Below are 21,858 nucleotides of genomic sequence, written 5' to 3' on the forward strand. Positions count from 1 at the left end.
TTTTTACAGGCAAGGGAAAAACTAAACTTTCTTTTGTGTTGCTTCAATAAATAAATAAATTAACATAGTAAACAAAATTACAGAACTATTGAACTCACTTAAGAGAATGTTTCAATTATTCTTATACAATTAATACATGAATAAATCACTCATCTATTCATTAAAGCTGATCCCTTAAGAAGCTCTACTAAAATAGCTCTGGTTTCTTTGTGTGTTTGAAAGGGAACAAACTTCATTTCTGTAAAATTGAAAAAAATTCAGACTTGTTCAAATTGACCTTGCCTTTTGATATAGAGGGAGTTCTAAGTGAGATGAGACCAGAGATCAGTCTGATGAAGGAGATCGAGCTCACCCAAGGGTTGGTTGTACTTCATGTGTTCTGAGGTCTTCTCAAGCCAGGTTCTTGGTGGGTAGGAAGAGTCACATGGTTCAGAAGAGAACTGAGTCTTGTCAAATGCAGGTTAAACCACAAAAATCTTTTATTGTGCACAAAACCCCCAAGGCTTTAATTATATACTTACACATATATTAATTCATTTGGCAGATCTTTTTATTTATTTTTAGAGAAAACAAACAAAATGTACCTCCAGGATTGGGAATGGCCCACTTACAACACAACCAACGCAGATGTAAAAAATAAATAAGCTTGAACATTCAAGTATATGGTAATTACTAATGTTTTGCTTGTTTTTTATTATTATTTTCCCTTTTTTTGGAAAGCCTGCCTCTCTAGTTTCACTTCTTTTCTGCCTAGGTGGAGCTATGTCCTACTTTGGCTCAAACTCTTACTTTCTGTCCTTTGGCCCCTGGAAGGTTCCTTTTCCATCAGTTTGATTGCAAATAAGTCAGGCCCAGTCTTAGGTATCACCTGAACCTGCTCTCTTGGGCCCAGGATAGTAGAGAGAGGAATGGATTGTCAATTAGCAGACATAGGTTCAATTCTGTTATGAACTTGTTGTACGACCTTGGGCCATTTTCTTTTAATTCTACCATTTTGGGGGCCTGTCCTACCAACTTCCCAGGGCTTTTGTGAGAATCAAATAACACATCTTTATAGTTACTATATCCCTTTAGGGTAAGACAGAAGCCCATCTAACCATTCATCTAGGACCTTGAGGCAAAACCAGAAAAGCAAAGACAGGTATTGGACTGTCAGCTTTGTGAGAGAAAGGACTGTGCCCTCCTCTTCTGTCTCATTTTCTCTTGTCTCCCAAGCTTTGAATATTAGACGTGGCCTAAGAGATTGAAAACTGGAGGGGTGGGGTGGAGAAGATTAATAGAGCAAGGGAAATCTTGGCCCTGAGCTCCATTCTCCCACAATGTCTCAAACCCAGATTTCTTATTCCTAGCGGGGAGACCCTATTTCTGGGCCACTGCCCTTCTAAGAATTACATGTCTCAGTCACTGGGAAGATTTCTGCAAGTCAGATGAGGGAAGACCATTCCAGCCTTTCCCAACTGGTCCAGGGCAGCTAGAGCCAGTCAGCTGCTTTGGCAAAAATCCTGTGTGAATTCTTGTTTTATAGAATCGGTGTGTTAATGGCCCAGGGCAAACACTCTGGCTGAGAGCTAAGCAGTGGGAGGGGCTATTTGTAAAAAAAAAAAAAAAAAAAAAAAAAAAAAAAGTCTTGGAGCATAAGGAGCTGGCCTTGGCCAATAACCTACTGCAGCTGTCCTTATCTTTGAGGGGTGGGTGCTAAGTTGCTGTCAAAATCCCTGTCTACTTGGAGAGCATGTGGGAAGTTCAGGGTCACAAGTCAGCTCCTATCCCTATGACCCCAAATCATCCTCTCCATTTCCACCCAACAGTTTTCCTCTTGGGATTTAGCTGGAGGAGAAAGTTGACTCATGGTTTTTTTTGTTTTGTTTTTTTTAAGTTGGTAGGATGAAGAGCTTCTATGCTTACCCCCAAGTCAACCCAGGGTGAAAGTTAGAATGCCCTTTAAAAATTGCAGGGATGGAGACACAGAGGATAAGCACATTTTGGTTCATTTCCTGCCTCCCCTCCCTTTCTCCTTCCTTGACCTTGCTGATTTAGGAAGAGTGGAGGGCCGGGGTTATTGTGGGAGAACTAAGTTAACCCAGCCTGAATTCACCTTCCCAGAGGATCTGGGAGCTCAGGGAAGAGGGGGTGGAGATTCAATCTGGTTCAGACCTGCCAGCAGCCTTTTAAGCCCAAGTTCATGGTTAGTCTTCTGCTCCCCAACTATACCTTCCAAGAGTTTGGGCAACAGATGAATATTTTTGAAAGTCAGAGGAACCCACAAACACCATGGGTAACGGGTAAACAAAGCACCAGCTGCGTTTGCATTCCTGGGCTTTGAAAACAGTGCCTGGATTTAACACAGTCCAGCGTTTAAACTGGGTTGATGTTGATGGAGACTCCTTTTCCAGGCTTAAAAAAAGAAATCAAAGCCAGAAACAAGCCTTTCTCCAGCAATGCCTTCATTTTCCACTATTGCCTCAGGAGCTGCCTGGATCACTCAGCTCCACACTCCTGGGGAAGAAGACTCAGGGGTAGTGGGTGAGGAAACAGTCCTGACCAACCCTAGGACAGTGGACCCTAGCTGGTGGAAGGACACTCATGAAGGCATCCTAATAACCTGGAAAGGAATGGTGCGCTGGTCTTTCCCTCCTGCCCCCATGACTGTCACACAGGGAGTACCCAGGCCCTATCAATGCATATCCTCTAGGGGTTTACAATTCTATGGCTGAACTGGCAGTATTGCTAGGCTGCTGGTGGGGATGTCTCTCCTCTGTCCCCATCTTTTCCTGTCCACTATCTTGGCAATACTAATCAATAATGCCCTGTTGGTGGGGGAACCCTCTTTTTGCTGCTCTTGGCTCCTGGGGAATTCAAATGGATGCTGGGAAAACTGACAACCAGAGAGGAGATAGGAGGAAGAAGTCCAAGTTTGAAGCTGCTTAGTCCTTTGGCTGTTGATTCAGACCTGGCATGGATGCCTGAGGGTTGTACCATCATTTAGCCAGTGACCCTCAGTGGGTATATACCCAGCACATGGACTGTGAACTAGACAGCAATGTCTTCCACACCTTAGTCCTGCAGTTTCTTGGGAGGAGGTTTTCATCATGGTATGGGAATCCCCTGGTGACTCTCCGCTGCTGGCATGCCTGGTGGATTCACACTTGGTCAGGGATAGGAGAGGAACCTGGTGAGCTGAGGGGCACAGATGGGGCTGACACTATATTGCACTTTGTCAGGTTTCTGGTCTCAGTGGGGTGGCTGGAGGTTGGGCTAGGGGGAGGAATGGGAAAGGGGGATCAGCTGGGCAGAGAGCTAGGGCCAGCTTGGCTGCTCTGTCAAGGCAGCTTCTGCTTGCCTCTTACTACTCATATACCAGGTCAGGGAAAGCAGCACGGATGGAGCCATCTGCACAAGAGGGGCCCCATCCTTCACCATACTTAGTCTGGGATTTCTGGGCTCGACAGGGTGAAGGAGAGGACCAGTCACTCCCTGGCAAGATTCTAGCATGTGCTGTCTCCCCAGACATCTACCCTTGACCCCAGGAAATGCCCTCTGAGGTTATGGTAAGAAGGGCCAGCTGTTCACATCTATTTAGGTTTCCAGTGCCTAGCCATGACCTTGTCAAGCTCAGCCATATGTCCACTGGGGTTTCTTGGCCTCTCCTGGGATATGAGGATCTGCACATGGTTGGTGGTTTCCCCTAGTGCCTGGAGACAGGTGGAAGAAGGTAAGAAGGTCTCTCTTTCCCCAGATCCTAGATGAGGGCTCAGGGATGCACAGGTGTATTCCAGCTGCACCTGTCCTGGGGGGGTCCTCAAGTGGAGGGGCCTTAGCTTGCACTTGGACGACATTGCTGCGGGGCATCTGACCGCATGTTAGCCGCCTCCTCCTCCTGGCCAGAGGCAAGATCCACTCGCTGCTCATCCATCCGCTTGGCCTGTACCCTCTGTATGAGGCTGAAGAAATCTTCATCTGGCATGGTGGGGCCACGGGGCACTGTGTCAGGTGGGGCACAGCGCTGGTCATCTATTCTGGAGGACTGTACCAAAGCAAGGAGAAAGAGGCAGAGTTAAAGACACTCCTCAGCTGGGCATACACACTTTTCACTTGGGCAGCCCCTGGCAAAACTGTTTTGCCTGGCAGGCTGTTTTTTTGTTTGTTTCTGGTGTCCAGGGCACCTCTTCCTTGTGTGCCACACAGATGACTAATACCGAGTTATAACTGTCCTTAATAGAATTCTCTTTGAGACTGACCTTTAAGCACATGTATATTTATACTGAGTCACGAATGCAGAGAAAACACAGAGCAAGGTAGTGTGTACCTCACGGATTAACCAGCTTTCCTGCCCCTCTTCTCACGTGAAATACGGAAAGAACATTCGTATTCCTCCCCCAGGAGGTGCCTTGGATTCAAGTGGTGGGCAATCTAATATTTAATCTGATTTAATGTTTAAATATTATTCCCATTCAAGGAGACTGAGGTAGACAGAGGTTAAGTGACTCACCTAGGGTCACATAGCTCGTAAGTGTCTGAGGCTGGATTTGAATTCAAGTCTTTCTGACTCCAGGCCCAGTGCCCTATCCACTGTGCTACCTCTTTGCTTCATAGTTGGTGCTTAGTATTTAATTATTAATTTAATATTCAATTTTGATTTAATTTAATATTTAATCTGTGGTCTTCTTCAGTAAAGGAAACATCAGAGACCAATCCTGAATCATGGTTCTGGACTCTAGTGGTCATTCCTTCTACTTCTCTTTTTGGCTATTACGAAGCTGGGATCATCAAAACAAAACAAAACTGCTGTCCACAGTTTGGGCTGAGTACACCTGATAGGCTCAGGTCTTTGTTGAGCCCCTATCAAAATTCACCCTTCCCATTTTCCATTCCCCTTAGAAACCTTGCTCTCTGCTAGGTGACTGTCAATCAATCTGATATAATAGCAACCACTACTAATCTATGTATAGCAGATACAAATTTACAAAGCCCTTTCTTCATAAGTGTAAGGCGTTCTAATTATTGTAATCTGTTCTTCTTAGGTCGTCATTTCTACAGTAAGGTTCTATGTCCCTTATCTTCTTGTGATGTAACTGCAATACTCCAAATTTTGTAGCTCAGAATGAGAAGGGCAGTCAGTTCATGGACCATTGTGGTAGAAAGCAATAGGAACTGTTTTTAGACTCTAAAAGGCACAAAGGCTAGTCTTGAGCAAAACTGTTTAGTCCATCGAGTTCATCTTTGGCACCTTCCACCTCTTGTTTTGGGACTCCTCCCATGCTGATGCTCTTGCCTCCCCCTTCCCTTCCCCAGCCCTTCCATACCAATGTGCCTTTTGCCAGGTTTTACTCTCTCGTCTCTGTCGTGTCCAATTCCTCCCGAGCTATTAGTGGCTCATAATAGTGGAGAGTATTATCCTTCCCTGGGGAAGTTTTACTAGGTATGCTTAAACACTTTTATGACGTAGTAAAAAGAATCTCTAATGGTGGAACTTTAGGAACCCAGAAGTGGGTGGGTCTTTCCCTGCCTTTGTGTGTTCTTTAAATCACAAGCACCAGTGAGGAGTGTTACTATTTTAAATGGATCAGGCATCTTATACAATTAGGAGTACCTGGGCAGTCTCAAAGACATCCTTCCGTACAGTCACCACAGGGGGTCCAGCCAATATAAACAACATCACCAGAGCTAAAATTCCCCACAAGCCACACTACCCGTAATAGTGCTGTTTGAACATGTAACGTCATAACTGGAGAACAGCTAGACAGTGAGAGAAATAAACATCGAGAGGAGAATGGAGCCAGGGTTTCAGGAAGAGAACTCCTCATTTATCTAACCCCATTTATCCGGTTTGAGAGAGCTGCATCAGGGGCAGAATTGATGGTGTTTCATCCCAGAGCCCAGACCTGGCAGCTGCAGATGAGGGGCTTTGCTTGGCTCTCCCGAGCATAATTTATGGACAGCTCCCGCCCTGGGGCCTCCTGGAGCCGGCTCAGTGTAAATTGTCCATGATGGAAAAGGGCAGTGCTTACTTCACTGACGTACAAATGGCAGTGGGAAAGCCAAGGGTGAGGGGGGCTGTCCCAAAACTCCACTGCAGACCAGACTTGGGGCCAAGGACCTTCAGAGGAGCAGAGTTCTAGTCCTGACTAGACTTACTACCACTATCTTAATGTGCAACTTTGAAAAAGAGGCAGTGTGATTCAGTGGATAGAGTGATGTCAAACTCGAATGAGGCCTCTAAACCCTACATAAGAATTCCTGGGAGTTGTATATTGACTTAGTATGATGAGGAAAATTTAAGTAAGCAGTGTTTATACATGTAGATTTCATGATTTAGTGCATCTGAGGTGGGGTTTCTTTGTTTCTAGATTTTTTTTTTCTATTTTTTCTTTTTTTTTTTTTTCTGAAATAAGTTTGGGCCACAGGGCTTCCTCTGTTGATTTGCTGAAACTTGTATTTTGTTGCTTTTTTTCTGTTAAAATGAACAAATTCTGTGCTTGGTGGAATATAGCCCCACCCTTCATCACTGCCAGCTTGAGCCAGCAGACCCTAAAATGTCACAATCTTTTTCAGAAAGCCAGATGGAGTAGAATCTTCCCTTTCTTTCCCCTTCCTCTTCCTTCTAGGTCTAAGCCTATGATTCCTATCTCTGCAGCTGCTCTTTCCTGGTTTCTGCTGTTCTTGCCTGGGACATCTTTCTTTTTCCTCTCTCTCCAACTATCCAAAGCCTACCTAACTGAATCATGTGAGGGGAAACACTGTGGCTTACGTGTCTCTGTGTCTTCTACTGCATCCAGTATGGGGCTAGGCACACAGAAGGCCCTCAGAAAAAATTTACTTCTGCCCCCATGAAGCCTGCCTTGACCATTCTAACCCATAATGACCCTGTCCCCAGAGCCCTTAGGGAAGTTTGACAAATGATTATGGACTATCTTTATTGCTCTCCAATTATTCTAAGTAGGTTAACTTTATCTTTCCTAGGGAGACTGTAAATTTTATAGGGGCAGAGATTTTAATATACCTGGAACCATTTGCTCCTGTGACTTCCTCAAGCATTTATTGCTTCTATTTATCCTAACAGATTTTTTTACTCTGTGGCTTTTCAGAGAACTGGCCAGGACAAGGACATCTCTCTGTGGATGTGCTGGGATTTGGACTTGGGATTTTTAGCGCAGGCTGCCTTGCAGTCTCTCCTGTCTCCCTGGCCTGCCTTTCTAATCTTCCATGTGTGTCTTATCCCCCCGATGAAACTGTGAGTTCCACATGGGGAAGGATTATGTCTCCTCTTTGTCTTCCCCAAAATTTAACTTGTTGCAGAACCAAGACCACAGTACGTGCTAGTAAATGCTTGCTGAGCGGGTAACTAGCCAAGTCCCTTGCCTTCTCTGGGCCTCAATTTCCTCCTGTGTAAAATGATATGGTTAGACTAAAATCAATGTACTAACCTGGGGTTCATGAATTTATTTTTAAAATATATTTTGATAACCATATTCCTTCATAATACTATGTATTTTATTTTATGCATTTAAAACCATTTTGAGAAAGGGTCCATAGACTTTACTGGGCTGCCAAAGGGATCCATGACATGAAAAAGGCTAAGAACCCCTGAACCAGATGGTTTCTGAGGTCCCTTCCAATTCTAAGTTCCTATTTTCCTGTGACTGAAAATGGATTAATCCACAAGAGCTATGGAGATAGTTTTCTTCCAAACACAGACAAGGATTTTTCTTTCTCAAAGCCTCATAAAAGTACACTTTCTTTTCTGGAAATCAGAACAATCCTGGGAAGTTAAGAATGCATGACTATTGCTCCCATATTTAAAAATTCAGTCCCACAAAGTCGGAGTGAATGACCTCTAAAATCACATTCTGCCTCGATGGTCCACAGGGTGGCAAATCATGCTACCCATCATAGGGCTGTTTCCATCTTGAGCACGTAGGGTCGTAACTAGAGATGGATAACTGGAGTCGAATTTATAAAAATACAAGTCATTCCTCAATTGATAAATGGTCAAAGGATATGAACAGGCAGTTTTCAGATGAAGAAATTAAAGCTATCTATAGTCATATGAAAAAATACTCTAAATCACTATTGATTAGAGAAATGCAAATTAAAACAACTTTGAGGCATCACCTCGCACCTAACATATTGGCTAATATGAAAGAAAAGGAAAATGACAAATGTTTGAGGAAATGTGGGAAAATTGAGACACTAATACACTCTTACTAGAGTTGTGAACTGATTCAACCATTCTGGAGAGCAGTTTGGAACTATGCCCAAAGGACATATACCCTTTGACCCAGCAATATCACAACTAGGTCTATATCCCAAAGAGATTGAGGGAAAAAAAGGAAAAGGACCTATATGTACAAAAATATAGCAGCTCTTTTGGTGGCAGCAAGGAATTAGAAATTGAAGAGATGCCCATCGACTGGGGAATGGTTGAACAAGTTGTGGTATGTGACTGTGATGGAATACTATTGAGCTCTAAGAAATGATGAGCGGGCAGATTTCAGAAAAACCTGGAAAGACTTACATGAACTGATGCAAAGTGAAATGAGCAAAAATCAGGGAAACATTGTACATGGTAATAGCAATATAGTATGATGATCAACCGTGAATGACTTAGCTATTCTCAGCAATAAAATGATTCACGACAATTCTGAAGGACACATGCTGAAAAGTGCTATCCACCTCCTGCGAAAGAACTGATGCAGTGGGGGCAGATCGAAGCATATTTTTTATTTTACTTTCCTTATTTTTCTTTTTTTTGTTTGTGGGGTGTGTTTTTGTAACACAGCTAATATGGTAACATGTTTTGCATGACTGCACATGTATAACCTATATCAAATTGATACTCTTCTCGAGGAGGGGGAAGAAAAAGGAGGGAGGGAGAGAATTCAGTATTAAAAATTAAAAAAAAAACTAATGTTAAAAATTGTTTTTACAAGTAATTGAAAAAAATATTAATTAAAAATAATTAAATAAAAATGTTATTTCCAGAAGGAGCAAGTACATTTTACTTGGATAGCCAAAGGGATCCATGACACAGAAAAAAGTTAAAGACTCCCTGCCCTAAATGATCCTTAAAGTCCTTTTTGGTTCTAAATCTACTTATTATCTTATGATCCTACCTGGCACTTGATAAGCATGTTGAAGAATTCATCTCCAGGCTCTTGAGCATCCCCCTCCCCACGAAGGTGGCCCAAGTTGTTATGGGTAATCCGAAGGCCTGGCAGGCTGCCCACACTGGCACGCTGGTCATCCAGCCGGCGACTCTGGGAGCTGGCGATGAGGTCAAAGAACTCCTCTGTCTGAGGGGAGGCCATCAGGGATGACTGAGCTGATGGAGAGACACAATCGTAAGAAGGGAATGAGTCAGGGAAAGCCCCTCCAGCTGGACTCTTCCTGGAGCTTCCAACTCTAAAGGGAAGGATCATCTCTCCCACTTGTAAAGCCCTTAAGGTTTTCTCAAGTGTGTTTGTATTCTTGGCCTCATCTGGAGAGTCACTAGAACCTTGTGAAGTAGGCAGGGCAAAGATTACTGTCTCAGTTTTACAGATTGGGAAGCTGAGAACTGGACAGAAGGAGGGGCTTATCCAAATCAGTAAAAGAGATGGGACTATGACCTAGGTTTCCTGAGTCCTAGACAAATTATCCCATTATACCATCAAAAAGGCCTAGTTTTAGGGAGATCTAGAAAGCCCAAGAATATCTGCCAAACAGGCATTATCTGATTACCCCATCTATATATCCCAACTCTCCCAGGATCAGTGCCTCTGTCACAGAAAGGGCCCAGGCAGGTGCTAGGAGTCTCACCCTGGTATCTCTACTGAATTCAGTCAATCTTCTTGTCTCTATTATATCTACTCTACTTCCCGTGAGAGTTTCAGCATTGGCCCCCTGGGAGCTGAGGGGACTGAGTGTGAAAGCCTCTTTGAGACAGGCACCTTCATGATCTGCTGCAGAGTTTTCAAGTGTCAACTGAGATTTCCTCAATGGTTAGTGAGGAGAGGAGGAAAAGGGCAGTGTTCATAAGATGAAGGTCATGAGTTCAATCCCAGAGTGGGCCAGTTATCTTTACTCTGTCCTCACACTCACATGGATGCATGAACAAAGGATATCCCCTACAGCTGTTGAAATAGTGATAATTTCCCTTGCCACTGTGTGTGCAAAACCATAGTTGCTTTTCCATCTGGGTTTGCTGGGAATCTCAGCACATCTGGGTGTCCCCTGGCCCCAGCTCCTTAGCCTGTCAGAAGGTGACAGAAGGGGATGGCCTTTCTCCTCCCACACATGCTCCAGGGATGTGTCTCCAATGCCCTGATTGTAGGAGTGTGCCAGCAAGGCTGGGGGGTGGGAGGGGGGGGTAGGGAACAAGGTAATTACATGCTTTTCCCCATTATTAAGCCTAACTTTAGGATATGGGGGATGGGTTGGAGGTGGGGTAGGGATGTGATATTACTTTCAAAAAGCCCTTTGCAATTGATTTGCATGGGTTCTTTCTTTGCAAATCGAGCAGCTTTCTGTTTTGCACATATACAACCTGGAAACAGACACCCAATGATTACAAGGAACCGGGTGTAATTATAGTCCTCTAATCAGCAAAGGGAAAAGCAAGATTGCATGATTCACCCATCTGCTTGCCCTTTCCCCAGCTCTTTAATCCCCCTGTCTCAGAATCTCTGGTGCTGATGCTGTTTCCGTCTACATAGATGAAAACATCTATGGTGTTGTGGCTGAGGCCAGGTGCCTCTGAATCCAGTCCACCAGGTAAGCTTCCCAGTTTGGTCCAGTTTAAATTAGACTCACTGAGAGAAGACAGAAATCTCTCTGCCCAGAAATGGAGTGATGGACTGAGAAGCAGCCCGTATGGTGGAATAAACAACAGACTAGAAATTAAGAAATTTGAGTTTTAATTCTAAATCTTTCACCAAATAACCTGTTACCTTGGCAATTCAGTTCTCCAATTTTGGCCTGTTTCCCCATCTGTAAAATGAGGGGCCTGATGACCCTTCAAGCCTCTGACAGCTCTAACATTCCATAATTCTAGATCCTACAGTTCCAAGACACTGATTCCTCCCTCAACCTGATTTCTCACTTACATATTCTTTCCTCCAGGGTAGGAGTAGGGCTGTTAGCCTCAGCTGCCCCAGCTTGGCCCTCTTCCAGGGGGCAGCGTTGGTCATCCATCCGGTTGCTCTGAAACTTACTCAGTAGGTCAAAGAAACATTCCTCATCAGATGGGGCCCGTGGGATTTTCTGGAAGGATAGGAGAGATGGAAGAAAAAGAAGGAAGAGAAGTCAAAATGGTAGAAGAGGAAGGGGAACAGATTTATCCTGGAGAAAGCTATTCTTTCCGCCATCTCTTCTCTATCTCTCACTTAGGCTCTAGATATAGTCAGCTCAATGGCTGGAGTATAGGCAAATGAAACCAGGCTTAGTTCTTCCTCTGTTCCTATAATCCTATGATCCTCCTTCTGGGACAGTCAAGTAAACCTCAATCTTTTCCAGAGTGACTCCCATGTCTCTCTTTTTTTTTTTTGGCTGCTGTTGCTGTCTCTCCCCTGGAACATATTAGGACTCATGTAGTAGGTGTTCGGTAAATATCTACTGGTTGATTTATTTAGAGTCTTTTGTGAATGAAATACTATTGTTGAATGTTGGGAGATAAATTGAAATAAAGATATGGCCCCTGACTTCAAATCAGACCAGGCCATGGGTCATTACCAGGAATGCCAATACATTTGATTGTTTGAAGATTTTACACCCGTAGACAGGAAACAGGTGAGGTGGGGAGAAGAATGTTGGGCCTGAGGTATCTGTTGCTTTTTTTTTTTTTTTTTTTTTTTGCTTCTAGGCCCAACCTCCCTACCACCTCCCCCACACCCATGTCCTTATGCTCCTCTATCACTGTTCAATGTTGTAGGCCAAAATTAGGTTGTGGAAAGTGAAGGCAGCAATCAGTGATTGGTGTAAATCAAATCTCCCCAATAATTCAGTACCATCCTGGATGACCTCAGGGATGTAAGCTAAAGTCTTTCTTTTCTTGTTTGATTCCTAAGGGAGTATAGATCTGCTCATCCTTATGTTATGGCCAAAATTCATTCAAACATTTATCGAGCACCCAATGGAGGAGAAAACTCCATTTGGACTATTTACAGTTAGCTCAGGCCCCTCCTTCTCAAGTCAGGCAACCATTTATGGTCATTCAGAAACAACCAGGGTACCATACCAACATTCTTGGAAAGAAAGCTGATGGAGTGCAATGCAAAGGCCGAGTTGCCTCTAACATGTGATAAGCAGAACGAATAATTGGTTTTTCAATTGTTTTCAAGTCTCTGAAAGCAAGAGGCTTTTAAAACACTACTTTGGTTGAGATTGAAAAGTAAAGAAAGCCAGCCTGTCTAGTTCCAACTAGGTGAGGATTTGTTTTGTTTATCCTGTGCTGGACCTAAAGATCCTAAAGGTTTTGAGCAGCACTATACTATTTTCTAAATCTGGTCTGCGTTGAACCAGACACTTTTAGTACATACTTTTGCACAAAGACCGTAACAGGACAAATGACGAACACTGGATGGTGGGAGAGAGACTGGATAGCAATTTCCATAGTGTAGGAAACTCCTTCCTTGATCAGCATGGAGAGATTGTGACTCACCCAGGGTGCCAGAGTCAGCAAGCGTCAGAGACTGCCCTTGTATCCAGATCTTCCTGGGTGGGAGCCACCAGGCTATGTTGCCTCTAACAAGGGGCTGCATAGGGTGTGTGGGTGTGGGTGGAGATGGCTTCCAGTAACTGAAGAGGAGAGTATTAAAGGGTTGGAAAAGGAAAGAAAAGGATGGGGAATAGACATGTGTATGTACCATCTGTGAGATGGATACTGACTTGGATCCCCATATCTAATGTAGGGCTCTCCCTATGTTTGATTCCTTCTCTGGCTAGCTCCTCATTGCAAACAGAGTCCAGGGCAGAAACTCTGATCCAGAGCCTCCTCCAGAGATTCTGACTGCTGGGTACCACTCCTCTGAGGAACTACCCTTCCCCCAAACTCCTGTGCCGCCGGTTGAAAACGTCAGACTCGCTAGCACCAAATTGTAGGTTTGAAGGCTTCTGTAAGGGAGTCCTAAATGACTACTGTCATGTATTTAGTCTGGGCCCCCGGAAAAGCCACAGCTGCCGGCCTGACCAAACTGGACGGATCAGGGCTTTGGAGCCAGCCCACCCTGTCCGCAGAGCAGCATTCGGGGGCTCCGAAGCCCTGAGAAGAGCACTCCCTCCTACTGGAGGTCCTCCTCCCTCCTCCCTTCTGAAGGAACACCTTTGAGTTGTCTTTAGAATAATACTCACTAGTGTGCAAGACTATATTTTCCAAAGCCTCCCTCAAAACTGCTCAAATACTGTCTCCTCTGTGAGGCTCCTCTTCATTCTCCCAATTGCTAATGCTTCTTCCCTTCCCCAAATTTCTCCAATAGGATTTATTTTTCGTATATTTCTACGTGTATACATTTTGTCTACTATCTTGAAAGTAAGTTCATGAGAATGGGGCAGTTTCCTTTCTGCTTTTATGTCTTCAGTGCCTAGCACATGGTAGTCAATTAATAAATGCTTGTAGATGATGGATGAGTGTTCTGAAGGATTACTATCCCTGTTTTACAAATGAGGAAAGTAGCACCTAGAAGGAAGAAATGACTTGTTTAAGGTCATGTGGCCAGGACAGAACTAGAACCAGAGCCCTTTTCCTAGATTTAGAGGTGGAAAGACCTTAGACACTTAATAGTTATGTGACTCTGAGCAACCTATACCTTTCTGTGACTCACCTTCCTCATCCATAAAATGAGAGGATTGGAAATGATGGCCTCTGAGGTGCTAGGAGGTGCAGTGAATAGAGTGCTGGGCCTGAAGTCAGGGAAAACTCATCTTCCTGAGTTCAAATCCGGCTTCAGACATTTACCAGCTGTGTGACCCTGGGTAAGTCACTTAACCCTGTTTGCCTCAGTTTCCCCATCTGTAAAATGAGCTGGAGAAGGAAATGGTGAACCACTCCAGTATCTTTGCCACAAGAACCCCAAATGGGGTCACAAGGAGTCAGACACGACTGAAATGAATGACCAACAACAAGGTTCATTTTGGCTGTCTATGCTGGGCTCATTACCCAAGCCCCTTGACCTCAGGACAAGGCAAGGAGTCAAGTCCTCAGGTTTCCCTTCTTAGCTAACCCCCTCTCCAGGTGAGCTACCTAATGCAACAGAAGTAAGGAAGCAATGCCTCCTGGTCTGACTCTGGGGGTCACACCGCTCTCTTCCCAGTTTCAGATGCCAATGCTGAGAAAATATCACTTGTTCTCTCCCTAAAATCTATGTCCAGAGCATGGGTGGGGTTGGGGGGATGAGAGAGGAGAGCAGGAAGGTAGGTAGATTCAGAGGACAGCTGTTGCTGCTTCTGCTCTTTCTGTAGATCTCCCCTCTAAGTGCTCTCAGCCATCATCCTGACGAGTCTATAAACAGAGCATTTCTGAGGCCCCTCAAGTTAGGGGTGGAGGAGGTTGTTTGAAGAAAGAGAACAGAGGCTAGAAGGAACAGGGAGCTGAAGGTAGAAGCAGGAACAGGCTGCATTTCTAGGGTATGTCCTGATCAGGGGATTATTCTAGATTTTTTTTTTTTTTTAAAGATCACAGGGTCCTGGAAAGAAAGTCCCAAAGACTGGGAATTAGGAGACCCGGGTTCTAGTCTCTCTTCTGTTACGAATGTGCCATGTGACCAACCTTCCTGTCTCTGGGCATCAGGACTCCCCTCAGCAAAATGAGACTTTTGGACTAGGTGATCATTAAGGTCTCTGGCTCCAGCACACTCTGTCTCATGATTTGTGATTTTGAGATTTGAAGATTTCATATATAACATTCCAGGATTCTATTTCTCCTCAAGAGGAAAGGCCAGGTGAAGCTTCTTCAATCTGAAGAGATTATCAGCTGAGAAAGGCTAAGAGTGAAGTCTAGAGATAAGGGAAAGGGGAGGGAATAAGTACTTACTATGTGCTTGGCACTGGGCTAAGCTTTACAGATATTTCATCTGATCCTCTGAATGAGGTTGGTACTGTACTTATCCCCATTTTACAGTTGAGGAAGTTGAGGCACGGGGGGGGGGTGTTAAGTGACTTGCCCAGGGTCACACAGCTAGTAAGTATCTGAGGCAGGATTAGTGTTCCTGATCTGAGGCCCAGACCTCTACCTACTGTACCACCTAACTGCCATACTTGGCTCCTTCCAAGTTATGGGGAGAAGGACCCAGTCTTAGGAGAATTAGGAGTCCCTTGCAACCTGAAGGAGGCAGTTTTAAAACCAATCATATAGGATGTCCTGCTTCTACTCAGCAAGGAAGAAACTTAGGGAACTAGTTCCCCGAGAGGTGAGACAGGATGGGAGAGTAAATAGGCTCCAGACAGGTTTAGGTAAATCCCTGGATGACAGATCCATGGCAGGTTATAATGAAAGTTAGGGATGTTTGGGGATGTCCCTAAGATGTGTGATGGCATCAGGTGCTGATCCCAGCCTCCTGCAAATTGCCCCTTCAGTAGAGTCAGGAACTTGGCTTGGAGGGAGAGTGAGGCTGACCCTAGAGGGTGTTACTCACATCCTTAGGATCTCCCACTCTCCATATCCAAGCAATCCTGAAGTGTTTCCTTCCCTCTGGGGTGAAGGGCTGGGGCCACCTCCACAAGCTCCGAATCTCCTGACCCACAACCACCCTTTTGGAGGTACCAGGGAACTCCCTGTGCCGCTAATCCCAGGGGAGGGACTGTACCAGAACCAGAAATACTTGTCCCTGACCCAAGCAGATGGTGGCCTAGAGGGGAACAGAACTATTGTGAGGACTGTTTATTTTTGCAGCTAAGGTCAAGGAGGAGTAGAAAGTGTATTTTTTTTTTGACAGTAACCATTAGAGAAGGTGTTTAGCCTGAAGTCACACTGGCTATTCCACTGGCCTATTATCCCCTACCCTACTCCAACCTTCTATGGCTCAATCTGACTCTGGACCCTCCCAAATTTAGGTGTAGATCCCAATCCTCCCACTTGGCAAAATTTTCTGTAGCCCTTGAAATGGAAAGGATAGAAGAGGAGGTAATAAGCATTCAGGGAGGGAGGGAATAAGTATTTATTAAGCACCTATTATGTTCTAGGCACTGTGCTAAGCACTTTACAAATATTATCTCATTTGAACTTCACAGCAACCCTATGACATAGGTGCTATTATGATTCCCAAGTTGAGAAAACTGAGAAAGACATAGGTTAAGTGACTTGCCCAGGGTCACACAGTTAATATTTGAAGCTGGATTTGAACTCTGGTCTCCCAGACTCCAGGCCTAGCATACTCTGCCATCTAGCTAGCTGCCTCTAAGACCTAAGCTCACCATGGTCACCAAAGGAAATGTGGAAGAGGGACGTGTCTTGACATTTTTAGGTTGGTGGCAGCTCCCAATCTCATTTATACCCAGAGACTGCATTTCCTGGAATTCTACAACATGAGCTGCATTCCTTATGTACTGCCCTCTCAACTCCTTGAAAATCCAAATTCCCTGGGAAAGAGCACATGCCTAAGTCTGTAACACCAATAGGGTGACTGAGTTTCAGATGTAGCCTTGCTTCTTTGACAGAAGGCTGAAACATCATGAGAGCACCAAGGGCCTGTGATGAAGGGGGTGCCCAGTGGTGGGAAATGCAATTCCAAAAATGATATGGAGAGGCAGGGGAGGCCCAGAAGACAAATATTGCTGACAACATTCTTTGCCATCACATCTCTCTGGCTTTCCTGGTAATGGAAGGAGTTCTCCCACCCACTTTCTCCTTGAGAGTTAGGGTGAAGGACCTTGTTTAAAATCCTTGGAGGACAGAGAATGGTGCTGATCTGGGAGGAGACCAGGTGGCCACTGGACTGTTTGTTTTTCCTGGGCACCTGGCCCAGGATGAGACGCTTTTAGAAGCCTTGGCTGCCTCAAGGGGAATTTTCACTGTTTTGTCACCAGCAGACCTGGAAGAAGCAGGTAGGAGGGAGGTAGAGCCTAATGCAGGCTCCACCTCACTTCTAATGGGTTAATGGGTGGGGTTTGACCAGACCTCAGTGTTGAGGAGGAATGGTCCCTTCCAAATGTTTCCACTCCTGGGTAGTTTCTGGAGCAGCACATAGACCTTTCAGTTTCCTCTCGGAATCTGTACACAACCTTCAGGATGGGTGGAGGATTTTTACTAGACCTTATAAACCTAGGACTTGAGCTCCCAGTTCTGGGGCTTCCTGAGACTGGAGGTACAGGACAAAAGTGACACCTATTCCCTACACTGAAGGAATCTTGGTAAAGCAAGACATGCCAAAGGACTGAGCTGACGTTAGGATGGAGCCTTCCAGGTAGGAGGTCAGGCAGGATGTTTAGTCCTCCCCATTCCCACTGTAGTCTGGGCTGCTCAGTATTTCAGGCTCCAGTCTCACTCCTCACCCCCCACTCCAAATTCTGCCCTAGGTAATTCCCTTTTTTCTCCCTTTTCTGACTGTGAAATTGTGATCTTTTCTGTATATAACAGCACCCAAGACGCCCTTCAGAGAGATCTAAGACCAAGATGATTTTCTCTCATGGAAACACTAGGAGAGACTCAGTTGTGGGTGTCCCAACTCTGCCAAGCCTTGGAGTCTTTCACCTGCTCATTACCCAGACTAAATGAAGCTGTGGATTCATTTTCAGAATGTCTTGTGGTCCTTACCAGAGGTAAAGTTGGTCCTGAACCAGCTGCAAGTTATAGAATGCTTACTTACAGTACACCCAAGGGAGTTTCCCTCCCATCTGGTATCCCTATGTCTTTCTCAAAGACCATCCCTCCTCCCCATCCTCCACTGCCCAGACCTGGATATTTTTCTGTCAGTGAGGCAGACTCAAGGTTCCTTTCTAAACATAGACAAGGTTATATAAAGAATGTTAACATTTTAGAGCACACACAAGGTCTTTACACAATTCTAAGCTCGATCCCTATCCCTACCCCAGCTACCAGTGCAATTTACTAACAACTGATGACTCTAGTTACTTAGCTATGTCCACTTCCACCCCAGGCAGGCCTAGGAGATCAGCAGAAATCTGACCTGTTAGGCAGAGGGATAAAAAGATAGGTGTACTCACTTGCACACCGAAACACTGATACCGTCCTGATTTTGAATCAAGAAAACATATAGTTAGCATCTTTCTGAAGTAGTAGAAAGAGAGCCATTCACCTTGGCTGTGAATTCTAGATCAGTCACTTATTAGCTAATAATCCCTATGAGCCTCAGGTTTCTCTTATGGAGAAAATGGGAACACTAACCCTAATGACCGCATTCTTATTAGCTTGTTCTATGGAAATGTGAGTTGTTAGTATTAGCCCATCTCCTCAGCACTAATGTTCAGTGCTAGTGTTGACTAAAGTCTACAGGCCATACAATACTCAGAAAAATCAACATCGTATTTATTACAAGTAAGGGTTCTTCTGTGTGGAGTGGGAGGAGGTGGGGGTGGAGGAGAGTCATTGGGAAGTGACAGTCACGTAAAAAAGAACATCAATAGGAGGATTTTTAAAAAAAGAAATAAAATTACAGATGACTCAAAGGGTACCGGAAAGACACACTGTGGCAAATAGGCCTCCGCATATTACGAATGATAATTTACATGTGAAAAACAGCATACCATGTATCATTGGAAAAAGAGGTGCACAGATCATGTAGCACGAGATCACAGACGGACAGACTGATTACTGTCCTGATAGCCCCAAAATATTAAAAGACCAACTTAAGGAAATTCCTAGCTAAGTGGTACAGTGTATAGCATGCTAGGCCTGGAGTCTGGAAGACCTGAATTCAAATAAAGGCTCAGAGACTTACTAGCTTTGTGATCCTGGCTGAGTCAGTTAACCTCTGTCTGCCTCAGTCTCCTCAACTATAAAATAGGGATCATAACAGCAGCTATCTCACAGAGTTGTTGTGAAGATCAAATGAAATCTTATCTATAAAGCACCCGGTCATATGGTAGGCCCTCCCTCCCTTCCTTCTCTTTCCTTCCTTCCTCCCTCCCTTCCTTCCTCCCTTGTCACTCTTTCCTTCCTTCCTTCCGAAGGTCATGAGCAAGAGTAGCACAAAACAAGAAGGCATGAATAGGTCTCAATCTATACTACTTGAGGGACTGTCTCAGATAGAAGTACCAAAATATTCATATCTCGGGCCCCTCATTCTATAAGCCAAAATGCCCACAGTAGTTCCAATAGTGTGTTGTCTGATCCTTGCCTCATTGATGAAAGCCAGGCCATTATGAACCTGTGAAGGGAACCTTTCTGCAGGATTATGGTGGGGCAAAGGGGTGATATTTTCCCTCAGTGCTCAGTAACAGCTAAGAGACGGTTCTCTCTTGGATAAATTGAAAGAGTTCTCTTCCTTCAGTTGATCCACAAGGTGTGCGCTTGCCTCCTGCAAAGCTACAGGGAAAACTAGACTGTGTAACCCAGACCCTCATAGGTTTAAATTCTATGACCCCAAAGGGTTAGTGAGGAAAATCAGATTAGAATCAAATACTTCCAGTTTCCAAGTTTCTTAACCTAACAGTAAGGATCACTTCCCTTGGTCCTGCTTCCATTCCTGGGACAAAGATGCTGTTCAGCCAATGCTGATGACTCCATGGCCAGATGTAAGCAAAAATATTGTGGAGATGGCACCGGGTACTGAAATCTCTTATACCCACCTCCAGCCCCAGTCTCTGACTTGAAACCCCTCCCCTCCCCAACATCCTTTATACGAAGAACATACAAGATTTAATGTGTCTGTATCTTGAGGAACAACCAGCAGCATGCTTGGGTGACCACAACTTTCTTAGGAAAATCTGAGAATTTGAGAGACTGAAGGGACTTTGAGAGCTCATCTGTTTCAGCCTCACTGCCTACAGGTGGGTGACTATGTAAATCACCTGAGTGGTACAGAGGAATGAGCACTGATTTGGAGTAAGAAGGCCAGGATTCAAATCCCAACTCAACCACCTATTACCTGGGTGACTTTGGGCAAGTCATTTTACCCTTTGGGGCCTCAATTTTATCATATGTAAAACAGGGGGTTTGGAGAAGACGGTCTTTAAGGTCCCTCCTCTCCCAGCTCTATAAACTTTAAGGCTAAACCCAAATGGTCAGGAAGTTCTTCGTTAATGTGTTATTCAAATTTCTCTTGCTTGAATTTGAGATTCTCTCCCCTCCCTGGGTAAAGTGTCTAGCATCGTTTTGACACTAGCTCCCCACCCCCTCCCCATGTATAAACTGCCTAGCAGCCCTCTCACACAAACTCTTTGCTGCAGTCAAGTCCTAAAACAAAATTACCCCACAGCCCCCTCCTCTTCTGACTAAACAACCCTGGTGTCTTTTAGGTGGCTGTCTTTTTCCCCTCCCCGCTCCCCCCCCCCCCCCCCAAATGCTCTGTCCTCCCCGCTAACAGTAGGTATAGATCCCGAGGGAACCGGGGGAAAATGCAAACTCTTAAACTTTGTAGACTACAAATTTCCTCCACTCCTCCCCCGCCCTGCCCCTCAAACAGCCAGATTCTCAGCCTTACCAGCCAGGCTTAGAGAATCTAACTCTCCCACTCCCGGGTAAAAACAGCAGATAATGGGCACTCACTCAGATGCAAATGTCTTTCCTCACAAAAGGGAGGGAGACTGGCTTTGGGGCACTTTCTTGTAAGCTCTGACCTTTCAGCGCACACACAGCCCCAGTTGAATAAATACACACATGGCTGGAAGCGCAGCACCCCCCAGACAGTATAAACGTCCCCAGTCCCCGGTTTCCCCCTCCCCAGGGAAAGGCAAGGTCATTATTATTCCACTTAGCGGGAACTGTCCGACAAAGTTTTCCGCGAGCAGAGGAGTTTTGGAATTTCCCTGGGAGGGGGGCGTTCCAGGGCCCGGATTCTACATAACAAAAGGAACAATGCCCCCCCCACCCCCCAAGCCTCCATCTGTCAGCGTTCTCGCTTTCCCAGGGACCCCGGGACACTCACTCAGAATTTCCGGTTGCTTTTTTCTGTAGTCCGCCAAGGGCCAAGCTGGGTCCAGGCTCGGCGGGCGAGGTAGTGCTCGGCTGATCTTGGGTTAGTTAGCACTCCTCGCGACTGGACAGCCCATCTCGTGCGGCAGCCGCAGCGCAGGGTGCAGGCAGCTGGAGCGCCCCAGCCATGTGAAAGGCGACCCCCGTGCCAAGACTCACTCGCGGCTGCCGGGGATGCAGCCGCCACCGCCAGTGCCACCGCCAACGCTGCCGCCAGAGGCTTAAAGAGACAGACGAGCTCTCCCGGAGCCAGGGAATTGTATTTTCTGCTTTTTACAGGCGCTCAGAGCTGGGACTGCGCGGGGTCCCTCCCACTCCTCAGCTCCCCGCCCACCTTCTCCACGCGCACACAGACCCCTTGGAAACCGATTCAAAAGGATTATCCCTTCAAATTCAGCTGGGGCTCAGCCCCCTGGGCATAGAGATAGAGCAGAACCTCCACCAACCCCTACCCTAGCCCCTCCAGGGCACGCATGTCAAAGCTGGAGGCCTCCTTTGGTTTCTTCGCAATCCAAAGCTAGCCACCATCACTCCAACAGTAAAAGGATTTGAGATGTATCAATGTTACAAACTAAAATATTAAATAACAAAATAATTGTTAAGAAAAATGGATCTGAGATGAACACCTCTTCTCTCCAGGAGCCCTGCCCCACCTATCCTGAGTGCTAGGAAGTGTAGAATCCCTTTCAGCCCTTGGATAGTGAAAAGAACAAATCTTGTCCCAAAGAAGAGAGAAGAAAATTACACCTCCTCACACTTTTGCAGAAGTGGAAGGAGGGGGTCCACGAGTGTGAAAT

At 45.3% G+C, this 21,858-nt stretch overlaps 1 protein-coding gene across 2 annotated transcripts in view; it reads right to left on the reverse strand.

The window, feature by feature from the left end:
* Positions 1 to 455: 455 nt before the first annotated feature.
* GPSM1 (G protein signaling modulator 1) overlaps positions 456 to 21,858 on the reverse strand; it is a 135,965-nt gene continuing 114,562 nt past the window's right edge. For both annotated transcript variants that reach the window (XM_036751770.1, XM_036751771.1), the window contains exons 12-14: positions 11,085 to 11,241; positions 9,114 to 9,322; positions 456 to 4,024 (exon numbers count right to left, since the gene is read on the reverse strand). In XM_036751770.1, the coding sequence (XP_036607665.1) occupies positions 3,815 to 4,024; positions 9,114 to 9,322; positions 11,085 to 11,241 (576 nt within the window). In that variant the 3' untranslated portion in view covers positions 456 to 3,814. The remainder of the gene's footprint in view (positions 4,025 to 9,113; positions 9,323 to 11,084; positions 11,242 to 21,858) is intronic.

This window comes from Trichosurus vulpecula, chromosome 3 (genome assembly GCF_011100635.1).
Source record: "Trichosurus vulpecula isolate mTriVul1 chromosome 3, mTriVul1.pri, whole genome shotgun sequence".
Taxonomy (NCBI): Eukaryota; Metazoa; Chordata; class Mammalia; order Diprotodontia; family Phalangeridae; genus Trichosurus; species Trichosurus vulpecula.